General features: G+C 41.2%; 1 protein-coding gene across 4 annotated transcripts in view; it reads right to left on the reverse strand.

Annotated features, from left to right (window-relative positions):
* Nucleotides 1-13,041: 13,041 nt before the first annotated feature.
* Nucleotides 13,042-24,217, reverse strand: part of ptprua (protein tyrosine phosphatase receptor type Ua) — a 193,611-nt gene continuing 182,435 nt past the window's right edge. For all 4 annotated transcript variants that reach the window (XM_038724919.1, XM_038724918.1, XM_038724917.1 and 1 more), the window contains 4 exons: nucleotides 20,208-20,333; nucleotides 17,034-17,191; nucleotides 16,188-16,323; nucleotides 13,042-14,059 (listed from right to left, as the gene is read on the reverse strand). In XM_038724919.1, coding sequence (XP_038580847.1) covers nucleotides 13,997-14,059; nucleotides 16,188-16,323; nucleotides 17,034-17,191; nucleotides 20,208-20,333 — 483 coding nt within the window. In that variant the 3' untranslated portion in view covers nucleotides 13,042-13,996. The remainder of the gene's footprint in view (nucleotides 14,060-16,187; nucleotides 16,324-17,033; nucleotides 17,192-20,207; nucleotides 20,334-24,217) is intronic.

Below are 24,217 nucleotides of genomic sequence, written 5' to 3' on the forward strand. Positions count from 1 at the left end.
GTCTGATGATTTTTTTCTCCTTAAAACATTTGGATATTTAAAAAAACAAAAAAATATTGTAATATATTTATGTACTTTTTGCATGCCGATTTTCTCCAGTAAATTGTCCTGCAAAGTGAGTGCAGTATTAGTTTTTGTGAATACAGCGCCATGGTTTAATTATTTAAATAAAACGTTTGTTTTATTGGGAAAACACAACTGTCTTGCCTGTGTGCCTTCATTAATTATCCAAATATTTAGGGTTAAAGGTTAAAGTATTCCTAGGGTGCAATTCCCCATGTAGCATTGTTGGTCCTTTCCCCATTCTCCCCTATCTGCCCTCATCGCACTTGCACACAACTTTTTATAATTTAGGATGACACAATTATACTATGCATAAAGGAAAATAAATATTCTGTGGCATGCCAACAGGACACCACAGGCATACTAGCATAATTTCTGGAAGCTGTTGACATTTTTCACAGTTGAACTGTTTGTGGGCATGCCTGCATGCTCCACGCATTAGTTACTGTAGCTCAAGGCCAGGGGCGGACTGGGACAAAAGTTCAGCCCTGGCACTGTAGCCACACCTGCCTACAATTTCCAAACATCCCCACCCACAAACAGTGTAGTCAGATGGTAAATTAATATAAGCAGTTTGTTCAATTTGATGTTTGATACTGGCAAACAATGCTTACTACTTTTTAAATAGCACTCGTTTATAATAAACTTACACATTTGTGTGTGACTGTTTTTTCCTACCTCTATCACACTCCTCCCTGTCTCTGCTAGACCTACAGTAGTATCCTTCCTCATAGCACTTGTACTAGAAGACTAGGGGTCTGTAGCCTGCTGATTTCTGCAGCATCCTAGTTAATGAACACAGTTTAGGATGTAAACATTGCAGCAATATGTTTTCTCACTAACTGCTCTCAACATTGGAATACACATGTTTTTTTGTGTTCCAACAGATTTTTACATATTTCAGTCCTTTATGATATACAATCATTTGTGAAATATAATAAATAATGCTAAAAAGTTGCTAGTGTGTCCTGCGTTTGCACAGGTTCCTCTTATCCTTTGGGTTAATTCATTGTTAATTAGAGTCAAAAAAACTAAAGAAACTGGCAGCATCTGTGTGGTGTGTCTCTCATTGAGCTGTCTGCACTGGGTCAAGCAACTCTCTAGTAGAGAACATAAGTAAGCCAATAGCTAACTGTTGCATATGAGTGGGAGCAATAACATACTGTGACCTATGTATGCACGCATTCAATGTCAATCTTGTGTTCAAAGTTAAATTCACTAGAGCCCAACCGATTTATCGTTTTGCAGATATATCTGCATCTGCGCTTATAACAGTCGATTTAAGACTTTTAAAGACGTTGGCATTTAACTGGCAGGGAGAGTCTGACAAAAGATGCAGTAAAGCTGGATTATGTGAAGTATAGGAACTAATGTCCCACTAATTAGGTCCCAGAAGTGAGAATATCTGTATCTGCTGCTTTAATTTTGAGCATTTGCTTCTATCTCACACCCCCTCCATCTTTATGGAAGTGAAATACTAAATCCTAAAAGTGGCCTCTTAAGGTTTTTTTAATTTATTACCTTTTTCAGGTACATTTTTCGATAATTACTGTCATAACTGCACTGATGGATTTCAGTCTGCTTCTTTTCTCATATATAATCACACGCGCCTTGTTGACCAGAGATGAATGTTGTGCATATATATAAACTCACTAGCCACTTTATTAGTTACATTTAGGCACGTTGATGCGGTCAAGGCAACTTGCTGAAGTTCACACAGAGCATCAGAATAATGAAGAAAGGGGATTTAATTGACTTTGAACGTGGCATGGTTGTTGCTGCCAGAGGGTCTGGCTTCAGAAACTGCTGATCTACTGGGATTTTCATGCACAACCATCTCTAGGGTCCCCTACCTTAAGGATTAGGGTTCCAATTTTAGATTTGTTCGCGCACTTTAAAAATACTTATTAAAAACTTTTCTTTTCACATGTTCATTTACAGCATTATTTGTTGATATTTCTATCATAATAGGCTATATATTAACTTATTGGGAGAAAACCTGTAGATCTATGGGAGTCAAATCAGGCTCCTCCTATTCAGTCGTCGAATCTTAAACTATTCGCGATAACCCCTAAATGATATGTACTGCATGTGTGTGTGTGTGTTTGTGTCTTGTATATGTCTATATAAAAAACAAAAAATCTAATCCAAATTTAAAATGCATGTTTTATTCTGGGCATTAAGGGGTTCTTAGGTGTCTGATAGGGGTAGAGTATAGAACAATGTCACGCTTGTCCCTCTGTTCACCTTCTGTTTATTGCTCTATTGTGTGACCAAACTTCAGATCTTTGCTAACATCCTCAGGCCCTGCAGGAAGACTGTAACTAGCCAAAACAGAAAGTAATTGGTGTTGCTGAGGGCAAGTCTGTAGTGTATGACTCATTAAGTTTAGTTTTAATGAACTAGTGTAGTGCATGATTAGGAGTGCAGGACAAAGACCCGATGCCCTGGCACACATTAGTGCACTTTACAGTCTGACAAGTTGCAGGAGTAGCTAAGTGCTTTCAGAAGCCTCACATTTATTTTTGGAGAATCGGGTTGGAATCTTTCAAGGTCACGAGAAGGTAACTTTTACTTCAGGTTATGATAACGGCATCCGAACAAGAGACAAACTCCCAAAAGCCCATTCCACTTCAAATACATCAACAGCTGAGGGTAACCAAATAATGATGCAGTTTATGAAGGATTTATAACAAACAAGTGGGAAAACTTTAGAGTGAGGTTGTACTGGAGCATTATTCATCAACCAATATGCTACAACTCGAACAGCTATCTTTTATCATGCTGTGCTGGTTTGTGTCCTGGAGCTGTGTGCTCGGTGTGCTCTGCTATCATTAGAGTGACAGACATGCATGGTTTCACGCAGCTCACTTGTGCACATCAACATTTTTCCAACTGGTTGCTGTGGTGTGACTGCTGAGGCACAGTGATGGGGAGGGGAGCTTTGATCCCAATAAGGAAACCAAGCTCTTTTGGTATTTAGTTTGAAATGAAAATGTTAGAATTTATTTTCCTCCCAAATCTACTTTAATTACTGAATTCTATGTTAACCTTACAGATCTCTTAAAAGATATAGTGGGACTGATCGTCCAGAGCTCTGTTGGTGCATCCTGAAGGCACTTTCATTAGTGGTTCTACCCCAAACCTCAGCCAGGGAATATAAAGCACACATACAGACCTACAGTGCTGGAGTAGACTGCTGAGAGCACTGGCTACACTTGATCGCCAATGGCATCCCAGGATCAACTCAAGTTCAGTGTTCAAGGTAAAGATCCACAAGCCCCCTGATGAGAAAACCTCTTCATCTCCATCTCTCTCCTCCCTTCTTTCTATCTATCTGTTCCCCCACCGGGGGCAGAAATGCTTCGAGCTCCTTGCATCAGGTAATGCAGATTGTGTTTTCTGAATGCAGCCCGGCTTCACTGAAAAAGACACAATCAATGATGGATTTATTCATCTATCAAGCATGCGGGTTTGCCAATGTTACCACAAAAACACAACATAATAGTCATACTGTTGCACTGGGTGGCACACTCCTTCATTACAATCAGCATGGCCAGGGTAATTTATTCAAGACTATCCTCAACAGCATTGGCCAGCATTACTTCAGCCTTAATGAAGGGTTGTGAGAATAAGACGGCTATCTTTCAAAAGCAAAGGCAGAAGTAGCGTGACACTGTTGTAGTGGCACAAAAGCCCTCCCAGGCAGGAGGCTGGGGATGGTAGGGTCAAATGGCAAAGGTCAAATTCATGAGATTGACTACGGAGACCACTGTTTACAGTCCTGTTTCCAGTCAGTGGAGATGTTTTAGTGCTGCAACTAACGATTATTTTCACTGGCTGTAATCAATTATTTTTTCTGTCAATTGACAACTCGATTAATCGACTGATTGTTTCAGCTCTAGTTTTAACTAGTCATTTTAACCATGACCAAACACTTTAGTAAACTAAACCGAACCGTAACCACCCAAATGACTGAACAGTCATATAAATCTTTTATGTAATGGACGTGCATTTTGAAAGACACTGACAGACTACTGTCATCCTGTCAGCAGGGGCAAAGAATTAAATAAACTTTTGTAGTGGTTGTTCTTGAAGGCAATGACAAACCGGTACAGATACAGTAGATGAAGCCTTGGCGACACATAACAATAGCAATTTCATGGAAAAACATTCATAACACCAATATTATCTTTTAATCTAAATGGCTTTGCTTCTGCAGCCAGTAAGCGAACAACATAACAAGATATGGAAACTTTCTTCAATGCTTCAACCTTTTTCTCTTTCTAATTTGCACAATAGATGGAAAATAATAATCCTATATAAACAGGTTCAATAGCCTTGTTCCGCTTCATAGAGACAGGTGCAGTGTGTAACACGCTGGGAGAGGGTAATGATAGTTCTTGTACAGCCAGGCTTTTGTTTTTCCTTACCTCCTTTTATCTCCATGCTAACCCAAGTCCACAGTTTCAAAGTGAGGCCTACAGCAGTAAGGAGCCGTGTGCTTTCATACAGCTGGCATAAAAGTAAAAGAAACCATTGATCATACTCCTGTGTGTTCACTCAGCTTTGCTGTTATTCACTGCCGTTCCCTCAGGTCCATCTCATGGGCACTCCGATTTCTTTGAAATGCACACTGTAAATGTAGATACTAATAAAAGCATCTCTCCACTAAATGGCTGGTATTTTTGGTAACTTAATCTGAATGGAAACATTTGTCCTGGGGGTTAACTACACAAGTACACCAATTCGTGTCTTTGCTAGGTGATTGGCTATTGATTTTTCACGTGTGTAGTAGATTGGTCGGTGACCTTTGCCCAGCACATACAGAGGAGAGAATTATGTTCGTTTACCATTTCATATAAGGTCATTAACACTGTGGAACTTATCAACTGTTGTTGGATGGTAGTTCAAACATGGTCCATGAAATAGTTGCAGTCTGATAATCAATTCAGTGTTATAATGGTATGTAGCACATTACTGTGGAGATATTGGCTGGAATCAATCTCCAGTATTGCCAGTGATACGGTAGTGCAGCTTTCCTATTACACACAGTGACACAGCCCCTGCTGTACACTGCTACAATACCTTGGCTATTCAGTAGCACCAAACATACTAAAGCAAGTTGAGACTGGAGTCCAATATGTTTAATGAATAGTGATGTGGTATTAGTATTCGCTGTGTGCACACAAACTGGGTTCTTTACAGACTCTCTTTCCTTTCCATTTGAATGACACAGAGAAATCAAAAGAGCGCCAGAGAGGCGCAGAGGCCTTTCATCTGCCACCAAGCAAAAGTAAGTGAAAGAACAGGGCAGAGAGTTAGAGAGGAACCGAGTCACTGCTTCTTCTGTAGATTATCTCTTTTTAGTCTGCTTGCCATCCAGAAATCCTCTCTGACTTCCGTTTTGTTTTCTGGCTGTGGCCACCCGCTCCTATGTGCTCCTATGTAATGTGGAAGCATTTGAATTTAGATTTTACAAATGAATATAAGCCATTTTAATTATACTTTTCATACTTTAGGGGATAGTAATGTACCCCTTAAAAAAATGTTTTAATTAAGCAATGCTTAAGGGGTTTCATCTTAAAGGAGACCTATTCTGCTTTTCCATATTTAATGACTTATCTACAATGTTACAATGTTGGATGTTCATGTTAAACATGGCCAAAGCTTCAAATAATGAGGTTAAAGAGGCAGGAGCATCTACAGCTTGTTTCAGACAGAGGCTGGAATGAAGGCCTACATGAAGAGTCAGTACAAGTTTTTAACTTTGAATCATGCAAAGCTGCCATACAGGAGTTATAGAACTACAATATAGGACTGGAAATGCAGTATAATAGGTCTCCTTTAAACCATAATTAAGTCAAGTATTTAAATGGGATGATCAGTATTTAAGTCAAGTATTTAAATGGGTTGATTTACGATTTTTAAAAAAACCCATGAACCCCTTAAAATCTGCTTAATTTTGTAATCAAGGGGCTTGTGGAACTGATGTGCTTTTGACGTCACCTGTTGGTTTGTGGACTGCCGTTCTGAAGCCTTGATTTTGGCCGGTAGGGCACCGCCATGTTGATTTTTTGCAACCAGGAAGTGCCCGGAAGTGACCATATTTGGACGAGACGGTGGAGCTAATAGCCGTTTGTGGAGCTTGCTTAGCTAGGTGCATCTGTAATTGACGTTAACTGTCATTTTAACAGGGCTGACAAGTTTGTTGAAGCGAACAACAGTCTTAAAACTAAATGTACTCACCAGAGAAAGTGAACAGCCAACTCCTCATAAGCTTTTCCTACGGCGCTGGTTAAATTTACACAGTGTTCTGGGTACAAGTCACTCTAGCCTGATTGACAGGTCGCCAAGGTAACGACTTGTCAATCACAGATAATCCCGCCCTGAAGCATACTCTGCTTTATGGTCTATTTTCCTCTAAATGGGACCATAATATACTAAGTGAACATCATGTTGTATTGAAGAAGACTTCAAACTAGCGACTGAGACCATAAACTCATTAGGAAACTGTTTACTGAGGTAATAAATCAGGTGAGAGAAGGATCATTTTACCATTATTTCTAATGGAACCAGACTTTTTTTTTTCAACCAGAGGAGTCGCCCCCTGCTGGCCGTTCAATATAATGCAGGTTTATGGGACTTCCGCATTCGATTCACGTCTCAGACCTGAAGCTTCCTGCTTGATCAGAACAGAAAGAGAACCACCAAGACAGTGACTCACTACCTGCAACACGAACTAAACAAAACGTAATATACAGTTGTTGCATTCATATAATTTTCTACACATGTATGTATAAAAGTTAATACAAAACATGTTCAAATCCCACCAACTACGCAGCCAATCCCTACCTGGGTCTCCCCGACTAAGTTACTTGGGGCCGCCCTGACCCCGGCCTCTCTTGATGGACACGCAGCGTGCCAGCTCTTCATGCGGAGGATAAAAGCATAACACCCATGGCTCAAAAACAGGTGTCTATCAGCTAACCACTGCATTTCGTTCATCTTCAAGAACGATAATAACCTTGGCCCTGAGTAGAGTCTGCAGGTACTGCATATGGCCCAACAACTTCAGCCTGACAGGACAGAGGGCAAAGTGAGTTTTCAAAGCACTGGCTGCTGCTTGTTTGGCTTATTGCATTGAGGATTTACTGACAATGACTCAGTTGAGTGTTTGAACATTTACATCAACTAAGCTCTTCGCTCGTCTAGACTGTAGTGGCTGAGCAGTAAAAGAACAATGTTCAGACAGACCTCAGTAAGAAAAGCAGACGGAAACAATGAAAGTGAGAGGGACAATTAGGTCCTTGCTTTTAGGGCAACAAAATGGAATATGTAAATAAACGATTCAGCATATTCACGTTATAGGGGAGTTTAGGTAGCTGCCTTTATAAGCAATTGTTGATTTCCAAAAGAATTTCCATGAAATCCTGCAGGTGTTTTTGGCTACGGAGTTGTGGGGTCTGGATCTGTGGTTGTGGGCTGCCTGCTGCCCCCATGTTCCTGCTCAACACCCGCTGCTAAAATTACTATTTTTTATTATTTTATTATATTTTATCAATATTTTATTATCATTACTATTGCTATCATTATTAGATGTATGTACCACTACCACCCAAGGCTGTTGCGATATGACGATATCATTTGACGATAGAGAAAAGTCTATCGTTTACAATTATGCTCTATCGTTCCTATCCTTATGTCGCAAATTCCACACTTTACCGTAATATTTTGGTGAGGGAACGGCGTTATGCACCACGGTGAAGTTAATTTGAAGATGGAATTCGACATCTATCGAACGTCCAACGTAAAACTAACTTCACCACAGTCCATTCTTCCACACCTGCCGGGGTTGCAGTGATGCTCTGGGATCTTCTTGTCCTCTCATCTTAGCTTTGCAGCTGCAAATAGCGTCAGTTTGCTAATCCACAACCTACCTCACATTAGTTACATCACTTGCTGTGTTGTTGTTCACTATATCACAGTATTTGTCATGGTATTGGATTTCTCTAGAATCACTTACCTCACCTTTATAATGCAGAGAATATCCCGAGTTCCAGTTGGAAATGCCGTATTTCATAGAATTTACATAAAATGTTTTATATTGGGATAGGAAATGTGTCATACTGCACATCCCTACTACCGCCTTTTCAGTTTTGTTGCTATCTCGCTCTCCCCCTCTACCTTACGGCTGCCCACCCAGAGTCTAGGTTAAAGGGAGTTTTTCCTTGCCACTGTCGCCAAGTGCTTGCTCATGGTAGGAATTGTTGGGTCTCTTACTTTGTAAAGCTAAGAGAATCAGAATTGGCGCAATATAAATAAAATGGAACTGATCTGAATGAAACACATTTCGATATGATACACATTTTATTTCTTCAGTTCATAATCTCAGTAAAATCCTGCCTACGACCCTGTTCATACTCCAGAAATAATGATGGCCACCATGCCAAACCACCTGCAAAAATACTTCTTTAAGGAGTTGAATGGTAAGGGTGCATACCACACAACATGTCACACCTCTCTCTCTCTGCCCTCCTGTCTATGCCATCTGCTATCCAACAAGGCAATTTGTAACTGTGAAAATAAAGTTTTTTAATACTATATTATTATTCAAGAGGTGAGAATGAAATGAAAATGCCAAATAATAAAACAAATATTTAAACCTCTTTTCATTACATTTTCAACTGAGTAAACTCCGTGTCACATCCATCATCCGTATGAGTTGAGTGTGAAGCTCTGACAGCTGGATTTATCAAAAGTGAGGTGTGTGTTGGTCAGGGTGCACAGCATTACTCACATCAGTCAGGTCCATGCAGGTCACGCCACCTCGGACCCCCTCAGCCTCCCTCCGAGCTTATTGTCACCCAGAGAGGTGGAAGATGGAGATGCAGGCCCTGTGCACTGCAAGCCACTGGGATAAAGCAGGGTCATTATTGACTTGCCCTCGGCCATCGCCTCCCATCTTCCCTCCCGCCTCAATAGATTATGCCGTGGGTGGGAGGACACTCTCATCAGTTTTTTCCTGTCCACCGTTTTCAGCACTGCCACAGGCCACCCCGGCTGATATGCTGCCTTCTTACCAAATGACATATTTGCCATTAGCTGCCGACTTCATGGATGTTCTATCAGCCGGGCCTGACATGATCAATGGTGATTGCCATACTGAATGAGACATTTTCTTAAAAAACATCGGCTTTTATCGCAAGCAGCCCGACCATCTTCAAATAGGTTTTGCAGACCTGGTGCGACATTATTCAATTTGACCGTGTAAAGAGATGAGAGAAGCTTCCGGTCCACGTACCCGTTAAGAGCAATCTAATTTAATGCAATGTAAAGTCATGTCAGAGATAAGATGAATCCGCGCAGAGATAAAGTGAGCTCAAATTGAATCTGCCATCAGTCGGGGCAGACACACAGGTACATCTCTATTCACCAGCCGGGCTGCAGTCCACCTCCCACGGTGAATTTGTGTCAAAATGAAGGAGATATTAATTGATTCATGTGGCTACCCACCACATGGCTTAGTCTCAACACAAGCAGGGGGAAAGAGATGCATCTTTGTATTTGTGTTTGCACAGCTTTTCTTCTGCAGGCTTGTGATGCCAGGGTGACAGTGCCTGCTCCAGCATGCTCATACATCCCATCAGCCCATTTGGCTCCAGCGTTCTGAACACAAAAAATAAGCTACTGATTGATTGCAGAAGTTAAAAAGCTGTGGACTTACACGACAGAGATAAGAAAAAAGTCCTGCAGAGCCTGCTGGACTTGACTAAAGAGAGATTACTAAAGAAATTATTTTTCTCTCTTTTCACCCTGTGTGTTGAATGCTTCGTTTTAGCTTTGGCGTGATGCATCTCACTTCTACAAAATCTTTGTTGGGAGTAGCACATGTGCAGTACCTAGGTAAGGACCACTAGCCCAGAAGCAGAGTAGGGCGGGTCTTGAGAAGCCTTTAAACATGGCTTAGAGTTTCAGAGTGGTGGGTTATTAATCTGTAACAAAAGTATCTTTCATCCATAAAGTTTTAACTGAGCTCTGTCTCTACATCACAGGAACAACTTCATGTCCACTGACTGCCTGGAGGGTAGCTAGTGTTTGGAAGGGAGAGGAGAGGCAGCAGGCGGACGTCTTGTCACTGTGTTCTGCAGCTCAGAGGGTTTTCCCACTGGTGTTTTTGAGGGTGTGTCAGATTAGCCGCTAGGCGAGCATTATGATGCGTGTTTTACTGTGACGTCACCAGAAAGCGGAAGAAAAGGCTGGACTAGAAACGAGCTGTTTTCAGGCAGTTCAGAGCAGAGTTTTCTGTGGGAGATGGGAACTCCCTTTGGGCTGGACTTTGGGCTTTTTCACTTTGCAAACCTGTTACACGCACAAAAAAGAGATTTAACTCAATAAAGGAGAGGGGAAAAGCCAAAAAGCATAATACCACCTCTTCAAAGAACAATTAAAGGATTTTGGCTACCATGCAAACCCAAACACCGTAATGTAGTTTATGGTTTTAAAATAGCCGTGACAAGACTTAAAAATATATCCAAACAGAAATGCTCTAGAAAAGTTTTTTTTATTACAGCACTTGTTGTGTAATTAAAAAAGGACTAAATACAATATACAATAATTTACACATGTAAATGCTAATGTAGATTAAGGTGTTTTTTATAGTTTCAAGCGAAATTAAGGATCTGCTAAAGGTGTAGTTTGTGAAGTGATAAAAAATAAATAAAGTATGTTTTCACTGGCTTCTGCCTAAACACTAATAACATTAATTAATAAAAAATGTTCCAGTTTCAGAAGGTGAGATCACTGAGCTTAAAAGGAAGCAGTAGTACATCATCTTAATTTAGAAATATTGTACATTTATATTATGTGCTCGTACATCCCATCAGCCCATTTGGCTCCAGCGTTCTGAACACTACAAACAAGTTACTGACTGATTACAGAAGTTAAAAAGCTATGGATTTACATGACAGGGGAAAGAAAAAGTCCTGCAGAGGCTGCTGGACTCAACTAAGGAGAAACTCTGACCCGCCGTCAGAAAATCTGTCATGGAAACCAGCCCGGTGTTGTTTATCAGTGGCTTAGTCTGCTCAAACAGCTCAGCGTGTCTGCTCTTTTATGTGGATATTAATAACGTATGAGTGAGAATTTGAACAGTCAAAAGGCACGCTTAAATCGGTTGTGATTACTCTCTTAGTAGGAGGGTGTGACAATGAAAAATGAAACAAAAGAGCAAATAATAAACTATTCATGTTCAGAGCTAAAGTAAGAGCCGTGACGGCAGGTAGCCTGGGATTGAAACACTGCCACAACTTTTAAGATTACCGAGCTTTATTAGCACCTTTATATTCTAATTAGATAATCTCTATGTTCCTGTTGATTGCCTGGAATGAATACAATTTCTCTGCAAGTGTGTGTGTGTGTGTGTGTGTGTGTGCAGAAAATGTCCTGTGATTAATGAAATCATCAAGATAAGCGCCCCCAGATACCCACAAGCCCTCTTTCTGTTTTTCATGGCATTCAGTCTGCTAGAAAGTCTCAGTTCCGGCGCTTGAATGCAGCCTTTCAGTGTGAAACAATGGCTTCTACAGTAATTACAAACACCGCCGCTGTGACAATGAGACTCACACTGTACTTTTAAGCATTCAGATCAGCCTCCAAAATAAGCAGCGGTGGCAGCAAATCTGAAGACCTGTGTTTTGTTTCCAGCAACATATGAAGAAAAAAAAAGCACAGTTCCAGGTTTGTGTAATCTGACATAAACCAGTGCTTTGAGGAGAGCGTCGTCCCCGTCCTTTTGTGCGCTGTACACAATAGCAATTGTGTTTTTTTTTTATCCAACGTGCATAATGCGGCTTTTCATCATCTTTTAAATGCAGTAAAGGGAGATCTATTGCCTCGGAAACACAATGAGAGAATGCAATTGAACCTGGGTAACAACACTGACAGGCAAACAACACACTCTGACGTGGCCTTTGACCTTCATCACGCGACTATTTCTGGAGTTCATTTGTTCTGCTGTCTACACACTCTCCTCTGCATTTGCTAGAAAATCATCCGTCAGTGCCCCGTCGCTCATGTAAAAAGTGCACAGGCAGCAGAGGGAGTACAGTGTATTGATAAGAAACAGGGTGCAGGAAAGGGTCAAGCAGTGAATCACCAGAGCTTATCAGCCACTCATAAAACACAGTAACAAGATGTGACATCGCTTGTAAAGCGCCACATGCAGATTAAGTACGTCGGGCCCTCGATCAATTGATCATCACGACTCGCCAATTAAAGAGGTGCCTGAATCCTGGAGGCTCCGTTTGGTGCTAATGATAAAAAAGTCCATTAAAGTTGCTAATTAAATGATAAGCGTAAATTAAAACACAGGTCAAGTGAATGAACTGTGAGATTTTCAAGCAGCAATATCTGCTGGTTGCAAGTGGCTGGGCTGGTGGTGCTAGTGGTCGGGGAGATGTTTTTACTCATTTATAAAATGAGCAAAAGTGTTAAGACTCAAAATTAAAGCTTGGATTCTTGACACTAATAAACTGTACATTATTAGTTAATAGTTACATTATTTATTCAGTGTTTAACTTTAAATATTCTGATATGAAATAATATGATATGAATAAATAATATAATGGTAAATGACAGTTAAAAGAAGCAAGACACCTCCTATTGCATCACTTTTTTATTAAGTTTGTGTCTTTTCTACTTCATTTTTTGTCTTTGTGGTCGTTTTAAGTCTCTTTGTGGGGGTTTGATTGACTTTCTGAGAAGTCATACAGGCAGAGGTTTCTGGTACAGGGCCGTGGGCCTGTATCCAGCAGGCTCGTTCAGCAATCGATCCATGATGCTAACAAGCCAACTACCAATCACCTTCTGGCTCTTGTAGTGAGCGCACCACCCCTCTGGCCCCACCCTTCTGTGAGGTGTAAAAAATAAATAAAAATCTCAACAAAAAGAAAAAAAAAACGTGGTTGTTTAGCAACAACATATTTTATTTATTTTCCTGTTTTATACACTATTTAGAAAATAAAACACATTGAATAAATACAAATTTAGAAAGCGACAGATTTTCGCCGGATTCTCACAGCAACACGTGGTTATTCTTACGGAGCTCTCTCGGGACTAGCGGAGGGATTCGCGTTGCAGAATCCACCCTGAAGCAGACTTGGGCCACACACTGCGATGAAACACTTAAGACTGGGCATGCAGATGCTGAAGTGGTCCCCATTTACTGACACAAAGAGAATGGATTGGCACATTGATAAGACGTTGAGAACATCTAGAAACACCCGGAAGGAGGAAAAAAACATCTATATACACGGAAAATAAATAAAGAGAAATTAGGTCCAAGGTAACTCTACTGTACAGATATGTCCATCAGATGTGACCAGATTCGCCCTCAGTTAACCTTCAATTGTCAGCCTCACCCACGATAATGTTCAAATATAGTACAGTACGACATGGGATGTTCACCAACAGCAGATTGCACCATTTACAGTGTTACAAACAAACACAAAATCACCCAGTGGGTGGCAACAACTGTAGTTCCCTTTCAGTGTTTGTTCATAATAAGGCAGGACACAGCTGAGCTCTTTGAATCCTGTCATCGAGGTATACGACAGGTAGTCGGGCTGCCTTGACAGTGGTCGTGTATAAAATGAACTCCACTCCTGTTAAGTGTCCTCTGGGTTGGCAGATGTCAAGTGGCACAAAAGAGTACAGGTTGGATCAGAGCGCAGAGGAAAAAAAGCAAAAAGGGTGTCAGTAGTATGTTACAAGTGGTCCAGTGAGCTTTCTCAATCAGTCTTTTACGACAACGTTTCATCCAGGCATGGCGAAGGAGACAACCAGAGCTGTATACATGGACTAAGGAGGCAGGAGCAGAGATCCGGGACGCAGACCTTCTCTTTGAAGACGGACGAGAAGTGAGGGATTGGTGCTATCTGACTTCCAAGCAGTCCAGGTACTCCTGGGCCAGGTCATAGCAGAACCGGTACTGCTCCTTAAACAAGCACAGACATTGACCAAGGTTATTTTCCACATCAACAGTAAATAAATTCTCCCTTGGGTGTTGTTAGAAATCATCTGTTGTACGATTCAGTGCGTTCCAGAAGCAACTTAGTGATCATATGTCGTAATTTAGTTCTTGGCTGCTTTGTATATCTCAGTGAAAGGAACAATCTAGTTAGTTTCTCTATTTTTTTTATTTGAAATATAACAAAATTGGCCCTACTAGTTCGAACACAGGGTTTCTGCAGGGCTCAAGTTAAATTTAAAGAGGTCATATTATGCTCATGTTCAGGTTCATCGTTTTATTTAGGGGCTGTACCAGAACAGGTTTACATGGTTTCATTTTCAAAAAAACACCTTATTTTTCACACCATCTTTTCACCCTGTGTTGAAGGCTTCGTTTTAGCTATGGAGTGATACATCTTATCTCTCCAAGATATTTTGTTGGGAGTTGCACATGCGCAGTTCCTAGTTAAGGACTACAAGCCAATCAGAAGCAGAGTAGGGTGGGTCCAGAAAAGCAGGTAAACACTGCTTTGGTTCAGCAGTACATGTTGCCGACCAGCTTAGCAACATAGACTGGAGCAAGAGTTTCAGAGTGGTGAGTTATTAATCTGTAAAAGTATCTTTCATCCATAAAGTTTTAACTGAGCTCTGTCTCTACATCACAGGAACAACTTTATGTCCACTGACTGCCTGGAGGGTAGCTAGTGTTTGGAAGGGAGAGGAGAGGCAGCAGGCGGACGTCTTGTCACTGTCTGCTGCAGCTCAGAGGGCTTTTGAGGGTGTGTGTGACTAGTTGCTAGGCGAGCATTATGACGCGTGTTTTCTTGTGACGTCACAGAGAACAAAAGGAAAAGGTTGGACAACAAACAACCTTTTTTCAGGCAGTTCAGAGCAGAATTTTCTGTGGGAGATGGGAACTCCCTTTGGGGTGGACTTTAGGCTTTTTCACTTTACAAACCTGTTACATGCACAAAGAAGATATGTCACTCAATAAAGGAGAGGGAAAAAGCCAAATACCATAATAATTTAAGATTTTTTATTACAACATAGAACGTAATATTTGTTTCAAGTATGAAAGGATGATGGAAAACCACTAGGGATGATATATCTTTCTTAATTATTATTTTTATATTTTTTTAGTACTTCCCAGCGAGATAATGATTGCTTTCTCCATCTGGCCATCTAATCATCCCCCGTAGTAATTGGCTCAATGTTTCCCTCCCTCTCTGCCTCAAGCTGATGTGTGGTGAGAGTTCTGGCACTAAATGGCTGCCGTGCATCACCCAGGTGGGTGCTACACATTGGTGGTGGTTGAGGTGAGGCCCCCCCACTTCACTGTGAAGCGCTTTGAGTTTCAATGATAAAGCGCTATATAAATGTAATGCATTATTATTATTATTATTATAAGAATAATCTTAATGATAGGATTCTGGTGGAACCTCTCTGTTTCATTAACACTTGCCCATTATGAGACAATGAGCTTCCTAACTACTGTAGCTTGCAGTAGTGGCAGTGCCTACATGTGTGTAACAACTAGAGATGCAATCACATACAAAAACATTCAGAACACAACACTGCCTACAACAGGCAACACAAAAATTTTAAGACTTGTAAATTAGATTCAAGACTTCTGAGGCCTTTAATGAGGAAACTGAATTTGACAACAGCAGATACACTGTAGCACGTACTGTTTGTGTATCAAAAGCCTGATATGTCTTATTCCTCTGTGCCTGAGAGCTCCAGTGTTGTCCAAAAACTGTTAAAAACACACCAACAAGCCACACTGTTGCAAATGTATCGCTTAATTTGATACATCATCATCACGTGTTTGCCTAAATTTGCGCTACCTAGAGATAATTTGTATTGATCTGCGCCCACTTGCTGCTTTCATTTCAGTTTGTATGCAATATGCACTTTCTAAAATGTAATTATATATTGAATAAGTGAAGCAAGTAGTAAAAAACGTTGGATTTATTTCGGAAAAGTGTCTCATTTAATTTTGCTGTCATCCTGCAGAGAAGTTTTCCCTCTTCCCTGACGTTCCCTGTCTGAGGCTGACGCAGTCTCATATAATATGTTGCAGTAAAGAGAGATAAAGACCCCTGCTTGCTCACCATCGTCTCCACCATGTTTGGCTTAGAGTTGCGAAGCGTTTTCGCGGCAAAGAACACGTCCACCATGCTGTGGTGACGAATCATTTCCAGGATCATGGTGCTGGCACAGAAAGTACCACTTCGACCGCCGCCATTCCTGCTCCAGAAAGAATGAACATAGACACACACATACAGAACAGAAGCATAAAGACATGAGTGACCTAATAAAGATGTGGTACAGCCGCTCAGACAGCCTCTCAGAGGGGGAGCTACAGAGTGAAATGTCACAGTTTGACTGAGCACAGATCAAGCACGCTGTCAGAAAAAGGCCAACTGGCAGACTTTCAAGATGAATATCTGAGTAAAGTTCTCATTAAAATACAGGAGCGGGGACTTAATCAGATATGAGATGTCTAACACACAGCCTGACCTCGGGAGATCAAAGGGCCCTGACATGGAAATGTGGGACAAATGTAATGGAAGACAGGCACCTCCACTCAAGCAGATAATGTAAAGACACAAACACTTAATGATTCATCTTTCCTCTGTAACTCAGAGTTAATGAGATTTAACAACTCTGAAAAGTATACACATTTTCTTAAGCGTGGTAATGGCAAGTGAGGCAGTGAGGTCAATAATATGAATGCAGTGTGGCATCTTATTGGAGGTCCAGAAACACAAAGGTTTAGCCTCAAATCTCCATTCAGACGAGAATAAAATTAATGAGGAGATGTTGATTTAAAATGAGTTTTAAATGTCAAATTAAAACATGTTGGACATCACATGAACATAGCTTGCAGCTTAAGGCTAAAAAGGCTGATACAGACAATGGCCGTTTTAAACACATATATATGGTGTCTGACTCACAGACAGTGGACGATGGTGCGTCCCTCTCCACACTCCATCTGCCAGTTATGAACCTGAGCCAAAAGGCTAAGGAAGGCTTTCTTGGAGTCGGGCACGTCGCGGTACGGGGACCAGCGCAGGAACTGGAAATGACGCAGCACAAGTTGGCCTTCCTGGAGCTATAGAGACCAAGAGTTGCGGAGAGAGAGAGAGAGACAGAGAGGAAAAAGTCAGAGATTTCTTTTCCAATATAAGCCCTCATATACGCACTGCAGCCATTGCACATGCGTCACACATCACAGACTCATTCAAACATCTATCTGGTTATCAGCCAGAAGGGATTCTGTCAACACTTCAAACCTGCTCAAGTTTAACTGCGGAGCTCTTGTTCCTAACTTCTAATTGGCTGTTAAAGGTGCAGTGTGTAGCAGTGTACTGTAACTCACCATAGAGACCACCTTATCATCAAAATCATCTTTAGGTTTTAAGTGTCAATGACTGTGGAGCCAAGACAATCCCTTTTATATTAAAGTCTATATAGCGGTCCTCCGTGATCTTTTGAGATATAAATTACATGCATTTTACAAGTTAAAATCTTATTTTTACATAAATGTAATAATCTTCTTCATGTCATTCTTTAAGGTGTTTCTCACAATTTTTCCATATTAATACTTAAAGTATACATTAGTAGATTGTTTTGGCCATGCTAAACACTCCATTATGCTTACTAGTCAGTTGTAGGGCTGGGTGGTATAAAAATGTTATCACGATAAAAGATGTCCTGTAATTCGATATCGATAATTATCAGGATAAATGTCGAATCATTATTTCTTTCAAGTTTAAAGGCTGTTTTTTGCTCCTGAGCGAAAGTTGAAGAAAACAGACGGTTAATTGTGTTTTAAACTTTTCTTTCTGGTCAGAACAAACACTTGGTGCCGAACAGTGGATCATTTCACCAATCTGAGTTGAAACATTCAAAACTATTATGATAAAAAAAATTTTTTAACAAATATGCATGAGCAAAATGTTTTTCAGTCCCTTTTCCTGAACGAAATACATTTCTTAATAGAAAAGGTTAGTTGCTAACTTTATCTGTGTGCTATCGGTGCTAGGCATGTAGCGTACAATGGCTGTATCAGACCTTTTTTGCTGAAAACAAGCTGTCTCCTGCAGCTGGAAACAAGGTCGATGACAGCGGTGAGAGTGAACCGAAAAAGTTAAGTTGTGGACCCTGAAATCCAAACAGTTGGGTTATAATTCTCTGTGAATTCGTCACTATGGCCACTATGACTCTTTCACATTACACCTAGTCACTTGATCTATTCTTAATATAAAAATGTTAAATAGAGCAGCTTTCAAGAAAAGTTAATCAGCCTATCATGGTCTACAATACTGGTTGCTGCTTGTTTGCAACCTCTGCAGGGCCCAGGCCTGCAAAATAATACCTTTTTGGCTCTAAAACGCCACAGACTAGTTAACCCAAATGCTTCAAAATGTCCCAAAAAACTACTGTAATGTCAGAGAACGCACATGCTCATGCCCTCTACAGTCTCCTTTTCTACAGCCTGGGAGCTAAAATGGCTAAATTTGTTCTCCCAGCACATGCAGAAAAGGATTTCTGGATTTGTTTACAACTCTCAATAAGGCAAAGACAGCCAGCCTGTGTTGTTTACATCAGCTAGCTTACTGTTGGTGGCACATTACTACTTTTCTGGGCACAGAAAGTGTATGTGTGTGTCCTGGTGCATGCGGACAGGATACAAACAAATACAGGGACCGGCCCATAAAAACATTGTTCCATAGTACTACGAGTGGCCAAAAACTCCACAGGGTACCTTTACTTTGGAGGAACAAAAGCACTAACAATACCACTGGTTTGAAGCAGAAGCTGTCAATCATCTCAACATGGCGCCACTTGTTTCGCTTATCATAGCCAGTTATCACAGTTTATTATTGCTGGCAACAACGCTATGTGTTGCACCTTTTCTGTATCTACTGGACAATGGAGTACCTTCTTGGGACATAGGCTATCGCTGTCTTGCTCTGGGGTGTCTGTCTCCTGTGGATCCTGCAGAGAGGCATTGTGGGAATAGTTTCAGACATGGTGTCAAGATATATGAGGGGCTGGGTAGGAGTGGGTAGAATCGGATCAACTAGCTGCTGAAAAGATGTACAGGAGACTGCTGGGCACCTACTGAGGTCAAAGGATGGGAGTTGGAATTGTTGCATGTGAAGTGGGAGCTGGGGCTAAGCTACATTACTCAGACAACATCCAGACCTGCGTGTACACACTCACACCACACAAAAACATTCAGTAACACAAAAGCCATAGAAACATTTTGGATATTGTTAAAATCAAGAAAACAGGGAGTTTTACAAAATAAGTTTTGTTTGCGTAAGTTTCCCATAATTCCCCAAATAGGAACATATCTGCTTACTTAACAAGTCTTGGTATTAACAACATGCTGTTGATACAGACAGTAGGATTATGAAGCTGCAAATCATTCCGACCACTGGGAACAACTAATGCCAACGGGGACCTAGGTCACCATTTAGAACCATTATATTAGTATCAGGCTTCATTAACCCTCTTAAAAATAAATGAATTGATTCAGTGCCAGTAAATGCCTCCCACAGCAACACAGAGCTGCAACAGTTCTTTGCCGAGGCAGGACTTTTTGTTTTTGTTCCGTATCAAACATTAGAGCAAAAACATGTCATTTGATAAGAAAATTAAACGTTTCAACAGCAATTACACCATTAACTGTCGAACTGACATATCAAGGGAACTCAGAGTGATTCAGAGTTTACACTTTGATCTTTATGTTTGTTTTTTTTAGCAAGATGGAGGCAATTACAGCCTTTAATTAAATTAAAAAAGGTCTTAAAAAGGGTAGAGAATGTGGAGAAAATAAATATGTTTCTTAAGGGAAGCAAAGAAAACGTGACGCATGTGCAGCCAATGACACAGCCAGGCTGCTTCACAACAATTGCTGTCTAAGTGTGTGTTCAGATAGAATGTGAAGCACTGCATACAAAGCAATTTGATACAAATTCAGCTGGTGTGGCATAAATCCAATGTTTTGGATTGTAAAAAAAGTGTAAATTTGATTGTATTTTGAAAAGCCATTCTAAAATCTAATTAATTGGGTGTATACCTTATCTGCATAAATAAGTCCAGGGGACTCCACCTACCCGAGTGATGTTCTGAACCCGAAAGAGACGGATGATAACGTCATCGTCGGCTGTCCTGGACAGAAGCTCCACCGTCATTGGCCCAAACTGCTGCAGGCCTGGTTCAGGCCAATACTGCAGACAAGGCTGAGGAGAGGAAAGGAGGGAACAGGTCATTAGCCTACACTCATCACTGTGTCAGCTGCCAGTGACGGTGAAGCCCAGTAACAAGACACCTGAGTATTGACAGCAGAGACAATTAGCCTAAATGACAATGATTATCCGCAAATAGAAACCGTAAATTAAATGAGCAAAAAAAACAGCCCGCCTGTCGCCAGGAACAATCCTTCACATAAGCCGCGGTCACCTAGCTTGAATTATTTATGAGTGTAAATCATTACCATTAGCACATAATAAATTAATGGAGTAGGAGACCTTGGCTGTGCCTGGGAGAGATAAACAGGAAGTTAGCCCAGAGGTTGGTACACGCAAAAGCCAAGGTCTCCTGTCGCTGTTGCTTCAAAGACACCCCCGGCGGAGAAAAAACACATGGGAGGGGTGTTGACACGCTGACGTTTTTCCACTGTGACTTTGTGGTTGAGGGGACCCCTGGAGTAGGAAGTGATAATGGCATTTCACAATGACAGAAGGGTATTTACAGGTGACATTGGGCAGGAGGGGAGGTAAATAATTATACATTCAGACAGGAGACAGGCAGCTCCAACTCAGGAGGGCGAACTGAGTGTGAGTGTGTGTGTGTTGAGGGGTGAACTGTTATTCCACTGGCAGTGAGAGACAATGAAGGTGACGAAGAAGAAGGGAGTGACAGGGGAAGAAGGACAGGTTGCAGCTGACAGGCATGGTGGAAATGTTGGTCGGGAATCCAACATGACACGGTGACAGAGCGACGATAGGGGGACGGCAGAACAAACCCACGCATCGGCGAACACGGGCGAAACGATAAGAATGTGCTAATGCCACGACAGCCCATGCTAATTAAACGGACAGCCTGAATGCAGGATTGAAGCTTTGTGGCAGAGCACCAGTTAATGGCCAGACGTGATCATCCTCACTTGCACTGCGTGTCACACTCACATCTTATCTGAAGGACGGGGCGACACGGATGACACGTTGTCATTACTCCACATGTTACATGTAGAACTTTCACCACGAGGAATGGTAACATTTATGATAACTCTTTAAATCAGCAGATATTTTTAAACATTCAAAAACAGGGTTCTAACGGATAATAAGCACTGAGGCAATTACTTAATTGAGCAACAATTAATCAACAACATATGTTTATGCTAAGATTTTTTTTGTGTCATTGACAGCGGACAGTACACAGTATAAATCTAATCACCGTGACATCATGCAGTCACTTCCGGGGAGACAACTAGCAGTTGATTTGATGAGTAAAATCTGCAAATTTCTGTTGTCACATTCAGCTGTAACTGTAAAGTTTTATTAATGAGATATAAACGTGTAAAATATGCATTTTAGGTGAATGAGATGTGTACACTTTGAAATAACATGTTGCTGCCATTAGATTTTATGTACATGACGCAGGTTTTTTCTACCCGGACATTATTGTAAACTAACATAGTGACTGGTTCCATCTTATCTTAAAGAGCTCATAGTACCTTACTACCCCACCAGAGCACTGCGCTCCCAGAATGCACGGTTACTTGTGGTTCCTAGAGTCTCCAAAAGTAGACTAGGAGCCAGAGCGTTCAGCTATCAAGCTCCTCTCCTGTGGAACCAGGTTCCAGTTTGGGTTCAGGAGGCAGACACCATCTCCACATTTAAGAGTAGGCTTAAGACTTTCCTCTTTGATAAAGCTTATAGTTAGGGCTGGCTCAGGTAGTCCTGAACCATCCCTTAGTTATGCTGCTATAGGCCTAGACTGCCGGGGGACTTCCCACAATGCACTGAGCTCCTCTCTCTCTCTCCCTCTATATGCAACCTCATCAAATTAATGTATGTTACCAAGTGGAATTTTCCCTTTCCCGTAGTCTTGTTCTTTCTCGTCCCTCTCCTCTCTCTTCCTATCACTCTCTGCAGATGTTTCTGGCTCCCAAGCTGTGGAGTCTGTTAAGAGTTTAGAAAATTGTCGTAGCGATAGTAAAAAACTGCAATGATTGTAGTTTTAGTACCGTATGTTTGGGGTTTTGAACCTTCGGCTGGAAAAAACAAACAATCTAATGATCGAATTGTAAAGAAAATGTATTTCGCATTTTCATTATTTTCTGACTTTTACAAACTTAAACCTATAAAATAGATTTTTTGAAGATATTTTTTGCCTTTATTTGATAGGACAGGGGATAGCAAGAGGAAAGAGGGAGAGAGATAGGGGGTGACACGCAGCAAAGGGCTGCAGGCTGGATTCGAACCCGGGCTGCTGCAGTCAAGACTCAGCCTTGTACATGGGGCACACACAACAGAGATTACTGTGCCCCACAAAATAGATTTGACTTTTATAGTTGGGTTTCTACATACAAAAAAACAAATTGAGGGGGTAGAAAACATCTATCTCTCCTCTCTCTCTCTATCATCTATCCATCAAATATGCACTGAACAAAATTATAAATGCGACACTTTGTTTTTGCCCCCATTCATCATGAGCTGAACTCAAAGATCTAAGACTTTCTCTATGTACACAAAAGGCCTATTTCTCTCAAATATTGTTCACAAATCCGTCAAAATCTGTGTTAGTGAACACTTCTCCTTTGCCGAGATAATCCGTTGACAGGTGTGGCATATCAAGAGGCTGATCAGACAGCATGGGTATTGTGCCGTAGTCTGGCCACAATAAAAGGCCACTCGAAAATGGGCAGTTTCACTGTATTGGGGGTCCAGAAACCAGTCAGTATCTGGTGTGACCACCATTTGCCTCACGCAGTGCAACACATCTCACATAGAGTTGCCTGTGGAATGTCGGTCCACTTCTCTTCGATGGCTGTGTGAAGTTGCAGTCAGGTAGAGACCCCGATAAGGACGACGAGCATGCAGATGAGCTTCCCTGAGACGCTTCCTGACAGTTTGTGCAGAAATTCTTTGGTTGTGCAAACCGATCTTGGAAGTGAAGATGCTAGATGTGGAGGTCCTGGGCTGGTGTGGTTACACGTGGTCTGCGGTTGTGAGGCCGTTTGGATGTACTGCCAAATTCTCATTTTCAAGTGGCCTTTTATTGTGGCCAGCCTAAGGCACACCTGTGCAATACCCATGCTGTCTGATCAGCATCTTGAAATGCCACGCCTGTGAGGTGGATGGATCATCTCGGCAAAGGAGAAGTGCTCACTAACACAGATTTTGACAAATTTGTGAATAATATTTGAGAGATATATGTTGTGTACATAGAGAAAGTCTTAGATCTTTGAGTTCAACTGCATTTATAATTTTGTTCACAGTAATATCATTGAATTTGTTCCCCTTGCCCATTCACATTCACTGACGCAGACTGGTCACCTGTCAGCCAATCACTGTAGACCTACAGTATGAGGTAGGTTCAATTATGAAACATGCCATCCATAGCTGCGGGGTGGGAGCTCAGGAGTCAGAGTGGTAAGATAAGACAACTTATGTTAGTGCAGAACCTCATATTAGGTGACTTTATGGTACACAAAAAACTTTTCTCATTACAAACTGTCAATGTAATAAGTACTGTTTTTCAACTACACATGATGATTGTTTTTTCACACTTATTGAAGTAAGAAAAGTAAAGCTCAATAAGGTCTGTGTCAGAGTGGAGTTTGAGTCTTGCAGGAGATGGAATACAAGGGTATATTGCCTTCTACACAGAAATGAAAGAGCCTGCATCTTTCAGAGCATCCAGACTTACAAGGCAGTTCTTTGATTTCTCAGGGAGGAGAAATTGCTCTTTGCAGTAACGACTGCAGACGGCTTTTTGTTTCTGTACTTTTGCTGTTAATGCCCTGACACTCTACAATCCCCGTATCTTCTTTAGGTAATACATGCTGTATATTTCTCAGAGGGAAAGCTGTTCTGATGGAAGAAGTTAAACCTCAGTA

This window comes from Micropterus salmoides, unplaced genomic scaffold (genome assembly GCF_014851395.1).
Source record: "Micropterus salmoides isolate LMB-PRFRI ecotype aquatic unplaced genomic scaffold, ASM1485139v1 Ms_hic_scaffold_17, whole genome shotgun sequence".
Lineage (NCBI taxonomy): Eukaryota > Metazoa > Chordata > Actinopteri > Centrarchiformes > Centrarchidae > Micropterus > Micropterus salmoides.